We start from the raw sequence: 13,043 nt of genomic DNA on the forward strand, positions 1-13,043 counted from the left end.
CTTCTTGGTCTAATCACTAACCCTCTGAAGTCAATACTCCATTTTAAAGATCAGTAAAGGGAGTTACAGAGAGGTTAACTTATCCACATGTGGTAGGCTGAAAATTACACCCTCCCTAAATCCAGGATAACCATGTCCTAATCCCTAGAACATATAAATGTTACCTGATTGCAGAAGTGATGAAGTTAATGATTTTGAGATGGGAGATTGTCTTGGATTATCTCAGTGGGTCCTATATGTAATCACAAAGGCCCTCAGAGGAGGGAGGCAAGATCAAAGTAGGAAAAAGGCAATGTGATGATGGCAGCAGAGATTGGAGTGATGTGATCACAAAACAAGGGATTCTGGAAGTTTTTAGAAGCTGGAAGAAGCAAGCGATAGATTCTCTCCTGGAGATACCTTCAACCCTGAAGATACCTTCATTTTACCTGCATAAGACTAATTTCAGGCTCCTGACCTCTAGAAAATAAGAAAATTAATTTGCATTGTCTCAGGAAACTAAATTTTTGGTAATTTGTTATGGCAGCCAATAGGCAACTGATATACCAAGTTAATTGTTCATTATGGAAGTGTCAGGACAGTTCAAGAAACTATTCCTTTTACCTCCTGTTATTATTTTTGTAAAGTTGTAATAATTTTGAGCAGCAGAAAGAGCCTTGAACTCCACAAGGCAGACTCTGATAGAAGTTAAAGAAATGTATTTTATAACCCCAATCTTTAAAAAAATCCATATATTTACCCATTGACATGTATGTCCATGATGTAAAGCATAAAGGGGGAAAGGAATAATAGGAAAATGTAAAATAGGAAGCCATGTCTTTCTCCACATTCATCTCTTTCCTTCTGACTATGTGGAAGGAGCAGCATCCTGGGAGCTGGGGAGAGCACCTTCATGAAGTTGCAGGTGGGGACCAGCAGCAAAATGACAGGTGGCTCACAGCAGAGCTGGATGTGAAAAGACGCTCCTAAGAATGAGAAGCATGGCCAACTGAACAGCACAGGAGAGACATGAGGCAAAATTACTTCTATCAAAAGTGTCCTAGAAGGAGGTCACTTCTAAGAGAGGGTTCAGGGGTGGAAGCTGTGTTCCAGATGCTCCTCCATGGCCAAGGACCTCAGGGCTATGACCATTCAAGACCTGCATCCTATTCCCTATAACATCTATGGATTCTATTTCAACCACTTCCCTCTTCCCTTTTGGGAACCTATGAGTGTGCTTGGAGAAGCAATTAGTTGTCCAAGAAAACATAAAAGGCAGCTTCTGGCAGGACAAGTTTCATTCAGGGAATATGGAGAATGAAGTGAAACTGGGGCAGTGGTGGAGATATTTTGATCAGGAGATGCAGTTCTGGCTCTGCTCTGGACTCATATATATGCAGCCTGTCAAGGTGAGCTTCCTCTATGTGTGACTTGTAGGGTTACTCAAGGACCTGTTCTTAGAGTTTGTAATTTTTAAACCTGATTTAAAACAATGGGCTTGGTATTTTCCTTTTGTGTCAGACCTTGTGAATTACATAGCTGGCCCTGATCTGTGTCTTCACTGTAAATAGAAAAACTGTTACCTGGGTTCCTTCAAGGTTACTGAAGTCATCAATACCAATAATTGGTCCAATAATATGGCCATTTACACCATCATTTCCAAATATATCTGCTTTCCTCCATGGGTAGCAACCCTATTGTCACTTCTGTCACATTTGGTCCTTTTAGTACCTACCCTCAAGCTTAAGCATTGACTAACCCACTTTCTCAATCTAGTGAAGCAAAATGTGTAATCAAAATTTAATCTTTTTTGTGGTGATGCAACAGACAACTAGAACATCTTGTCAACCTTGAGAGATTCAAAAGCCTGCCTCTTACCTGAAAACAATTTCTAGATCCTTTGGGATCCATCCATGGTAAATCTAGGATAAGCTGCCTCTGTCTGGGCCTGGAGAGGGAGAAGGTAGGAAGGCTGGGAGGGAAGGTTGCCTCTACTCCCTGGGTGCATCTTTATATGTCATGTAATGTAGACTTTCAACCATGCAAGAACCATATGAAACAAACAAACAAACAAACAAACTGACAAACAAAAACAGAGAGATTGTGATCATTGGAAGACTTTTCCCAGGCCTCTCCTTCCTTTTTTCCACTTGGTTCCCAATGGTTTATACCCCTTTGGCTTTGTACCTGAGTTTTGTTAATTTCTGAATGAGTAACTCGAGACCTTCCTGAGAGAATAGACTCAAAACCCATATTGTACCATCACTAGCAAGACCCGAGGATACACCAAGTCCCACGTCCAACTTTCTTCTTCCAGAATGACCCCACAGTCTCCCACTGCACCAGGGAAGGTGACAGACACTGTGTCTGGCTTTTTTGGGCAAGATTTATGTCACTTAATAAGGGTCTTTGGATTCACTACTATAACCCAAAACACCAAAAATAGCTTTGGTAATTTTGGTACAAGAGCAAGCACATGGAGGAAAAGGTTTCAACTTGGCAAAATAAAAGCACCCACCAAATTAGGGGAAATATTACTGTCTCTTTAAAGGCAAACAGTTCCTCCACTGGCTCCACCCAATCTGAGCTTCCTGCCTCCGTGGTTTCAGAGGGTGTGAACAATTTTTCTTCACAATTAAAACAAAAGCACCAGCTAGAAGAGTGTCTTTGGAGAAAATTTGAGAACTCATCAATGGGTTGAAAAGAAGGTGAGTCTGGCTGAGAAGCAGACTCACTGCTTCTCAGCACTAGAGTTATTTGGGCAGTAGGTCCATGGAGTGTACATGGTGTGAGTTCTGGTCCCAGGAAGGATCAGGTTCTATGCCAGAAGCACAGCAGGGGGGTGCTGTCAGAGGGTAGTGAAGGAGGGTAGGGAGGGGATCAGGAGCTTTATTAGTACCACTAGAGGTCTTGTGCATGAAAATTTCTGCAAGAGTAGGCCTTCCTTCCCTGGGCTGCCAGCACCAGCTTCCCTCCAGCACCTGGGACCCTGGCTTCCCTCCTCTGGCTGCCGGTAGGCATCTGGGACCAGGGCTGGCTTCCCTCGGGCCACCCGCAGGGACCTGGGACCCAGGCTGGCTTCCCTTGGGCCCCGGCTTGGTCAGGAAGGACGTCCGGTCTAATTAGTATATTACCCTTTTATTATTATAGATGTTACATGTCTCATATTGAACAGGACCATTTGTGCGGACTGCCTGTCAAGCCTTCCTTTTCCCTGGATAGGAAATGAGTGTCCCCAAGGCAGGTCTTTAGAGCTTGAAGGCAATTTAGAGACTGACCTGTCTAATTCCCTCTTTTTACTGAAAAAGAAGCAAGATCCTGGAGTGTGTGGTGACTCTAGGGGTTGCCCACATCACCAAGGGCAGAGGAAATCTGGACTGTAGTTTGCTGTATCCTTTCCATCATTCAGCAGAGAGAAACTCTAACCTGAGTAAGTGTGACATGTGAGGTGAGGAGAGGGTGTCATTGATAGAGGTTTGGCTATTCTGCAAGAACAGTGTATATGAAACCCTCCACTTAATGCCCCTAGTTACAGGTTTCCTAAAAGTGTTCTGTTCTGGAAAGAGTGTGCACTCTCCTCCCTGCCCTCTCTTGATCTAGCTCTGATTCCATGTAATTTTAGAATCCTGGGTCTGAGAAGACACTGATAGGAGGTCGTTGTGTGCAGTGGTTAGGAGGGAAGGTGGTAGTCAGACAGACTTTGAATTTGATCCCTGCTCTGCCCAATACTTGTTAGCACTGTGATCTTGGGCAAGTGTCTCAGCATTTTCAAGCCACATCAATGTCTTTATTTAAAAAGTTAGAATAATAAAATTAGCTTTTTGCAGGCTATTATGGGGGAGTAGGTGAGATAATGTACAAAAAATTATCAGGGTGCTTGTTTTAGAATGTCAGCAGTGGTTATATTACACACATATCAAATTTTTATTGTTGAAAAATGTTAATTTACTCAAAGATAAACGAACATTACAAGGAACTTTCATGTACCTAGACCAAGCTTCCACAATTATTAAGTGATGCCAATCTTGTTTCATCTATAATATAGTATATAGATTCTATATACTCACCACTCCCCAGCCACGCCACATTATTTTGAAGCAAATATCATTGTTTCATTTTACCAGAAAATATTTGAAGCCACTTAAAAATATGATCATAATCAGACTTCAAAAAGCAAATAGAATTTTTTACAAAGTTACCAGTTGCCTTCAGATTTCCCTGATTGTCTCATAATTTAAAAAAACTGTTTGAAGTTGGATCTGATTAAGATTCATAAATTGCAATTGTTTGGTTTCTCTTATATTTAATTTAACATATAGCTTTCTCACCTTCCCTGTTTCTTTCTGGAAAATTTCTTTGTGTAAGAAGGAGGAAGTCTTTTCCCCAAAAGAACCGGGCAGTTTACATTTTGTTGATTAACATTCTCACTTTGTCATTTCACCTGCTCTTCTAGTTCCAGTGTTTTGGGTGAAATTATTTAAGGAGAGGCTTGATCTGACTCAGGTTTGACTATTTGGTGGAAATAAATCATAGATTCAGCTGTAAACTTCCCTCAGAAGGCATATAATGTTTGGTTGTCTCTCATTCTTTGACATTAATCGACATTAAAGATGGCCTACATTTCATTGAGGGTCAGAAGTGATTGTTAGGTTGCCAAAGGAGGAACGCATGAGGCCAGAGTGGTGAGGGATTATGAATTTATTCGATCATCTGCACAGGAAGTGGCTGAGTCTGGATGGCTCCAGCCCCCAGTGACTGGAGTCAGAGGCTTTTAAAGAATTTTTGGCAGGATTTTTCTGGGCAGAGACTTCTTTATGCATACCCGGAGGGGAGAGAATGGAATGTGGTCACCACAAGTAAAATGTGGTCTCAGCAAAGGGAATGTCCATAGTGAAATAACCTAAAAAGCCAGTTCCTCGGGGAGGAGTATTGATTCAATTACTCGATCAAAACTAACAGTGATGATATCAAATTTTATCATTCTTCCCTTATTAAATGGAAAAAAATCTTATAAAAAGAAAGTTCCCTCCAACCATTCTCTCATTTCCACAAAGTACAGTTGTATCTGAAAGACAAGATAAATGCTCAATTCTTTCCTTTTGTTTGTCAATATTCATAACAAGAAGATGCTTTCCTGGCACACTCCCAAGGGAGCAATTGACTATTTTAAGCAGAAGGCCATGTTATGAAGTCATGTATTTTAAGATATCTGATATATTTTGATTCATTGGCGTTATTATCGATGCTCACATTGCCCCATCAATGTCCAGTTGCATTCTCTTGAGGTTGGCTCTTAAGTCCTTCCCATGAGATCCCAGTGATTTTTTAGAGCATCCTGGCTTTCTTGTTGACAAGAGAGTGAAGGCTCCACTGAAGCATTTTCTGCCTATTCCTAGAATCAGTAGTTTATTTATAAAACCCTAACTTTTGTGGGCAATGGCATTTGAAAACCACACTTTAGGCACGAAGGCGGGGGGTCATTGTCACTGGGCTCATTATTATCTCTATTCCTTTTCAATGGACTTCAAAACTGCACACACACACACACACACACACACACACACGAATAGGATTTTTGAAAACGATTTTATTTTTTTCAGGTTATTTTTTTTTTAATTTAAGTTAATAACACTAAAGATGGACAATGAAATTATTGCTTTTTTAAGTGTCTTAGACCAATTCATCCACCCCACCATATACAATTAGAATTTGCCATTTCATTTTGGTTTTAGAATTTTAAAAAATATATATATATTTGTATAATTATGTAAGCTACCTACATGGCTTCAAGATCAAATCTATGAAATCTTAGTGTAACCAGTTCCCAGCTTCTGTCCTTGTTCCCTCCACCCTACTTCTCCCATCCCCATGTAAGTAAATTTTTGTTGGTTTAGTTTTCAGAGTATCCTGCTATTGCCTTTTCATACATATGAAAAAGATATGTATTATATTTTATATATGTATTGCATATTCATCCTTATTAGAGAAATGGTAGGTCAACTCTACATTATTTTCTTCACTTTCTTTTTTTCCACTTAATGATGTATCCTAGAGACCTCTCCATGCTTGTATAGAGAGGCACATTCCTTTTCACACTTGGATAGTCCCTCACTGTGTGAATATATCTTAGGTAATTCAACCAGTCCCTACTGATGGCCATTTGAAAGGTTTTTGTTCTTAGCATAATTTGTTGGTAAAGGTATGAGGGAAGCAAGTTATTAAACCTTTGGATTTTTGCCAAACCTGGAGGTGTCAAATAATATCTCACCTCAGAAATAGAGGTGTAATTTAATTAATATTTTAGTGATTTTATTGTTTGTGTTTTGATTTATTTTTCTCTGAGTGTATGGTAATGTCTTTTGATACATTCAAGGTACATTTAAATTCATTTTTCTCTGAATGTTTATTCCCATCTCTTGCTCCATTTTTTATCAAGTTGCTGATATTTAGTTTCTGTACTTTTTAATTTTCTGTGTATAACAGGAACATTTACCCCCTTTGTTGTAAGCTGAAAAATATTACTGTACAAAATTTAACATTTTTGCTTTAATTTTTAAAGTTGTCTTTTGTCCCACGTTATCTGTGATATTTTTATGTAATCACACTTATTCATCCTTTTTCTTACTCTATTTCAAATCTTAGAAATATTTTCCTTACCTCCAGGTTACAAATAAGTTACCCATGTTTTCTTCTTTTATTTACATTTTTTTTTTTTTACATTTAAACTTCTAATCTGCTTGCAATTTGAATGGCATGAGGCAATGGATGCAATTTTATCTTTTTTTTTTTTTGTATGGTTATACAGTTATCCCAAAGTTACTTTATTACAACATCTTTGGCCCCTTTGATATGGTATGCTGTCTTATTGAATCTAACTGTAACAGAGTGTAATTGAATTGAATATAAATTAATAAGGTAAGATTAATTTGGTGTGTTTCTGAATTTTCTGTTTTTGGTTCACTGTTCTCTCTGTTTGTACAACATCACGGTCCTGTAATCATAGAAACTGCAATGCTTGACTCCTGGTGGAGCTAGCCCTTCCTCCTTGTTCATTTTCTTGATGGTGCTGAATAACTTTCTTTTTTCTTCATTCAAAGTGAACTTTATAATCCAGCATTTAACTTTATAATCCACTGTTTTTCACCTGCATGAGAAAAATGGTGATGACAAAAGTTTAAATTTACAGTTATATAAAATAATGTTAGAGAAGTATCTACTTTTTCTTCATCCCAAAAATTTATAACTCATTATTTTAACTTTATAATCCACTCTTTCTCAGCTACGGGGAAAAAGTGATGATAAAAATTTAAATTTATAGTTATATAAGATCATGTTAGGTAATTATCTATTAATTCTAATGTATAAAAGCTTTAAACATGGATCAATTTTGAATTTGATCAAATGTCTGACTGCACTAGGTAATTTTCTACTTCATCTATTAATAAGATGTGTTGAAACAACAAATTTTGATATGAATATTTCCAAATGAGACATGTCTGTAGCTTTATTTATTGATCAAATATCTGTTAGCTTTTAGGATCAATATCACACTTGATTCCGAGAAAGAATTGAAAGATTTCCCTCTTTTTTATATGATTAGGAATATCTCACATAACATTGAGATGATCAGATTTGTAGAGGTTTAAGTGAGTTCTCCTGTGAAAACACCTGGACCCTGTACTCCTTTGTGGGAAAATTCTGCTTTATTATTTTTTCCATATGAATAATAGACCATTACAAATTTTCAGGGAGGACAAGAAGAAGAAAAGGGGTTTGGGAATGGTCCCCACTTACCTAAGTACCCTTTTCCCTTCATTCCCTTTCTTAAGGTCTTGTTACCTGCACCTCAGAGCCTCTTGAAAGAAGATGGCTGGCCTTCAGGACAACACTCTGAGGATCGTTCTGGTGGGGAAAACTGGAAGTGGAAAAAGTGCAACAGCAAACACAATCCTTGGGAAAAGAGTATTTGCTTCTAAAATTGCTGCCAGTGCTGTTACTGAGAGCTGTCAGAAAGCAGAGCGACAATGGAAGGGGAGGAACCTTCTTGTTGTGGACACTCCAGGGCTCTTTGACCCCAAGAAGACACTGATGTCCACCTGTGAGGAAATCAGCAAGTATGTCCTTTTATCCTACCCTGGGCCCCACGCCATCATACTGGTTATACAGCTGGGCCGCTATACTGAGGAGGAGCAGAAAACGGTTACATTGATCAAGGCCTTCTTTGGGCAAGAGGCCATGGAGAACATGATCATCTTGTTCACTCGAAAAGATGAGTTGGGTGATGAGACATTGAATGACTTTTTAGCAGAAGCAGATATAAATCTGAAAAACATCATCAAGGAGTGTGGGAACCGCCTCTGTGCCTTCGATAACCAACAAAGTACAAAGAAGGCTGAGAATGAATCTCAACTGCAGGAGCTGGTGGATCTGATAGAGAAAATGGTGCAGAGGAATGGAGGGTCTTACTTTGCTCCTGCCATCTACAAGGAGATAGGGGAGAAGCTGCAACATCAGACAGAGGCCTTGAAGATTATCTATGATGATCAATTAGAGAAGAAAACTAAATTAGTTGAAGAGCAATATGCTAAGGGAAAAATATCAAAGCAAAAAATGGAGGAGGAAAAACAAGTCTTAATGGACAACTATAATGAAAAAATGAAAAATATTGGGGAAAAAGCTAGAAGAAATATATTTAAAGATGTTGTAATGATGTTTTGGGAAATAATTTCAAGATTATGGAATAAGTAATTTTAAGTAATGTAAATTTTATTTTTGTTTCTTAATTTACTATGATATATTAATGTGATTAACTATATTTTCCAAAGGTGACTAAAACAATATGTTCTATCCCACTCATTTTTTTTTCTCATAATCAGTTTGTTTTTCTTTCTGTTGAATTATAGGGTTTGTCCCCTACCTTGAAATTCAATGGACTCTGTGACTGCTTTGACAACCAGTGTGTGGTTGTGACTTCAAAAGTGAGATAGGAAAAATGCCTCTTTTTTCCCTAGGGTTTGTGGGCTTGGCACTTGGCCACCATGTGGTGAGGAAGCCCAGGTTTCCCATTGAGAGGCCATATGAAGAGGACTTGAAGTCACTGGCCCACTCCCCTGGCTGGTCTTTCACCTGCCAGCAGAACGAACTTGCCAGCCGTGCAAGTGAGGCAACATGGAAGCAGATTCTCCAGCTGCCAACTGAGCCACCTCAGATGAAGCTGCAAAGAGCAAAGATGGGCCACCCCACTGCATTCTGCCAAGATTGCAGATTCATGAGAAAAATAAAGTTTGTTGATTTAAACTACTAGGCTTTGGGATGGTTTGTTATGTAGTGATAGTAACCACCAGCATCTTCCTGGATCACTCACCACCAATACCCACAATGCTAACAAATGGAAGAAGTTACAGAATTGGCATAATCAGGCAATAATATATTATGAAGAGTTCACAGACTCAATTTAGGAAAATCCAAATGAGAAATCCTGCATGTGTCAAGTGTTAGCACCACCGATGATGCACATTATTTCAGTCCATGTCTGTGTGCACCTTGTTAGTGAAGCAGCAGGCTTCTCCAGCAAGATGGTTCTGTGGTCCATGTGAGGCAGGATAGTAAGAAGCTAGGAAAATTCCTGTACGAATGCAATAGGGAAACTGAGATGAGAAAATTAACTGTTTGGGAGGCTTGTAGCCAGCTTGTTAATCACAAGACCTTATCTTTCCCAACAAAGGGCACTTGAGAACAAATGGTTTATAGATCTCCTCCCAAACCAGAGAATACATAGCTTAAATCACTCTAGTCTTGAAAGTAGAGCACTAAGACCCAATTATGCCATTTGTGCCAGCTAAACCCAAGGGCAGATGAAGTCAGGGAAAAATAATAAAAACCACATTAAAACAAGGCATAACTAAGATAAAATAAAACAGTAAAACAGAGCAAAGAATAATCCAAAACTGCCCTATACACTTATCTTGATGCATCAGCATATTAAAAATGCACCTGGACAGCTGATTGGGGAAAAAAAAAAAAAAGGAAAAAAGTCATCAGGACAAAAACTCGCTCTAGCACAAGCCCATGCCCTGTACCAGACATGAATTTTTTATTTCTTCATAAACTGTGGATCCCCATGAGGGACTTGCAACCAGGGGAGCAGTGGGCAGTGGCACCCAGCCTCAGCCCCTGATCCTGTCTTCAAGGCCCCCTTTTCCCTGACTTCCCAGTGAGCTGAAGCAGTCCCACCTTGGCTCACTTCCTTCCTATAACATTTCTAGAGCCAAAGCAGCCCCACCTAGGCTCTCTCCTATTGTATCTTCCACCCTAAACCCTTCCTGGGTTTCACTGTCCCCAGCTTTAATAAACATCCTATTTCCTGCACCAAGTCAAGAACTCACACACTATGGGCCAGTCCCCGTCTGGTAACACATGGATGTTTGGAAGTTGCTAAATTTTCCTGTTGATTTTCTCTCTTTTCTTTTTAGGTATCATTCTAAAATGTCCCTGAATGTAACGTAAAAATCTCTACTGTGCTAAATATTTTTCCTTTGCATCTGCAAATCCACACTTTGCCCTCCTTCAACCTAGCTCTTCGCCCAGGAGGTTGATCTATGTGGATCATATTGTTACCAAACTAAAGGGCTTCTCCACTTGCAGTGTCCTATTCCAGAAGGAGACATGGTTGTCACAGGGTAGTTTTAGCAAGTTAAGGAGGCGGGATTCATATCAAAAGCTCTGTCTCCCCAAATGGAGAGGCTTAGCCATTCTTTATACTATTTGGTCAATTTCTTTCTTTCTTTCTTTCTTTCTTTCTTTCTTTCTTTCTTTCTTTCTTTCTTTCTTTCTTTCTTCTTTCTTTCTTCCTTCCTTCCTTCCTTCCTTCCTTCCTTCCTTCCTTCCTTCCTTCCTTCCTTCCTTCCTTCTTTCTTTCTTTTTTTCTTTCTTTCTTTCTTTCTTCTTTCTTCCTTGTTTTGCTGTTGACTACCCTTGTCCTGTTGAGTTCTTGTCAAGCTCATCCTGTTCTAGCTGGTCTTATAAATTTAACATTTAACAAGAGTAGCATTTAGTAAGAATGGCCCATACCTTGAGACCCTTGTCCTATCTAACAACATCAGCGGGATTTCTGGCTCTCTGACTTATGCTTGACTTCTGCCAATGGGAAGTCCAAACAGATCTCTTCTAGGTAGAAAAGCAAGGCATGGGTATTTGTTCTTGTGCCTCTCTCCCTGCAAATTAATCTCTGACCAGCTGCAACCCTAAGTTGAAGATCATACCTTCTCTAAGGTGTGGGTTCCATTTTTTATTCACCCCTTTAGGGTTAGTGTGTAATTTCCTCACTGTTACCAGCAGTCTCCCCTGTCACTTGCATCCCTGTATGCACACATTGTAGGAAACCCTTGCACCTGACTCTCCCTCAATTACCTAATTAGAATGGGCTATCTCTGCTGCTAGAATCCTGATTGAGAAATCTTAATGATAATCACTCTCTTTTGTCTTTCAGAAATGCCCTAATCTTTATTCTTGTTTCTTTTAAAAATTCCTTCTAGTGTTTCTGACACCAGAATATCTCTCCGGATAGCTGAAATCTCTGTCATTGCCCAAGAAGAATGTTTTGTGTTCAACCTGATGAGTCTGCCAATGTACCATCTTTGCTAAATCACATGGGAATACCAGTCAATGCCCTGAGTGATCTGCCCCCCAGCCCAGGGCACTTTCTAAGTCAATGGATGGGTTCATAGGGTTCTGGGTGGGAAAAGTTGCCCCTGATTTTAGAAATTGGTGTCCTAACTTGTGTTTTCTCTCGCATGTGATTGTATTATTGCTATGACATCTGAGAGAGCAGACCCATGACTGATAAGTTTATCCAGTTGCAAAGAAGAAATCAACATGTAATTTACCAAAACTGAGTATATAAGTCTCCCTTAGGAGAGGCAGAGCTTTGGAAATTATTCCCCTGTCTCCTTCATTGGTCTCAAGTGAAAATATAACTTTTTTCCCCACCAAGACTGTGTTCCTTTGAACCCATTATGTTCTGCTACACTGTGTAAGGTCATGGAGAAGATGTGACCTCCAGTTGACCTGAAGGCTGGACCAAGGCAATTAGAGGCTCACCCTAACTATCTTTGGAATGTGCATTCAGCTTGCCCTTTCCCTTCCCAGGAGTTGCCTCAAGGAAACAGAATGGAGCTAGTAATGTGCTGCTGAGACGAGTTGTATGTTGTATGTATTTAGGCCCAGCTAAGGCCTCTATATCAACTTTTCAGATCTGGCAGGCAGGTGCAGAGAATGTTTGTCTTCAGGCTACTCAAGACAAGCCTTGTCTATAAGTTCCCTGGCTTATTAAGCTGCTATCTAACCATCTACAGTGGTCTGCCTCTTTCTTAGGTCTCTCCCTGCCCTCCGTATGGGAGTTGCTTTCAGATGATTCCTGGGAGATTTTGAACCAACATATGCATTTATTTATTTATTTATTTATTTATTTATTTATTTATTTATTTATTTCTGAGATGAGTACAGTAACTAAATTTATTTTTCTTAATTTTTTCCTTTTTATTGAATTTATTGGGGTAACACTGGTTAACAAAATTACATAGGTTTCAGGTGCACAATTCTAAAGCACATCATCTGTACACTCTATTATGTGTTCACCACCCCAAGTCAGGTCTCCTTCCATCATCATGTATCCACCATTCTCCACCTCCCACACACACCTAGTCACCTCACTGTTGTCCTTGTCCATTATTATTTTTTTTTTTGCTCAATTCCCCCAGATCCCCACCCCCATGACAGCTGTCAGCCTGCTCTTCATCTATGAGTCTGTCCCTCAAAAACATATGCTTTTAGAAGAGCAGTCTCATCTATGATTTTAGACAAATATAAAAAAAATGGAGTATCTAAGGCAACGGTTCTCAAGATCTTTCTTCCTATTAAAAAGCATCTTGTGTTTCTAAAATTTTCCCTAAATTGGGATTTGGGATTAACAAATTTCCATGTTGGAGAAAAATCATCATCATCTCCTCCTCCACAGAGGTCTGAGATCTCAGCTTGGAGTCTGGGTCTCAGCCACTCACATACAT

The 13,043-nt window shown here is 39.4% G+C and overlaps 1 protein-coding gene across 1 annotated transcript; it reads left to right on the forward strand.

The window, feature by feature from the left end:
• Positions 1 to 2,609: 2,609 nt before the first annotated feature.
• On the forward strand, positions 2,610 to 9,275 carry GIMAP7 (GTPase, IMAP family member 7). Its single transcript, XM_080666444.1, has 2 exons — positions 2,610 to 2,687; positions 7,809 to 9,275. The coding sequence occupies exon 2, from the start codon at positions 7,846 to 7,848 to the stop codon at positions 8,725 to 8,727; it is 882 nt and encodes a 293-aa protein (XP_080522570.1). The 5' UTR covers positions 2,610 to 2,687; positions 7,809 to 7,845; the 3' UTR covers positions 8,728 to 9,275.
• The last annotated feature ends 3,768 nt before the right edge of the window (positions 9,276 to 13,043 follow it).

The sequence above is a fragment of the Plecotus auritus genome (assembly GCF_963455305.1).
Source record: "Plecotus auritus genome assembly, chromosome: 4".
NCBI lineage: Eukaryota > Metazoa > Chordata > Mammalia > Chiroptera > Vespertilionidae > Plecotus > Plecotus auritus.

Excerpts from the sequence above, each read along its gene's own strand:
- GIMAP7 (XM_080666444.1), top strand. The coding sequence starts at position 7,846 with ATGGCTGGCCTTCAGGACAACACTCTGAGGATCGTTCTGGTGGGGAAA.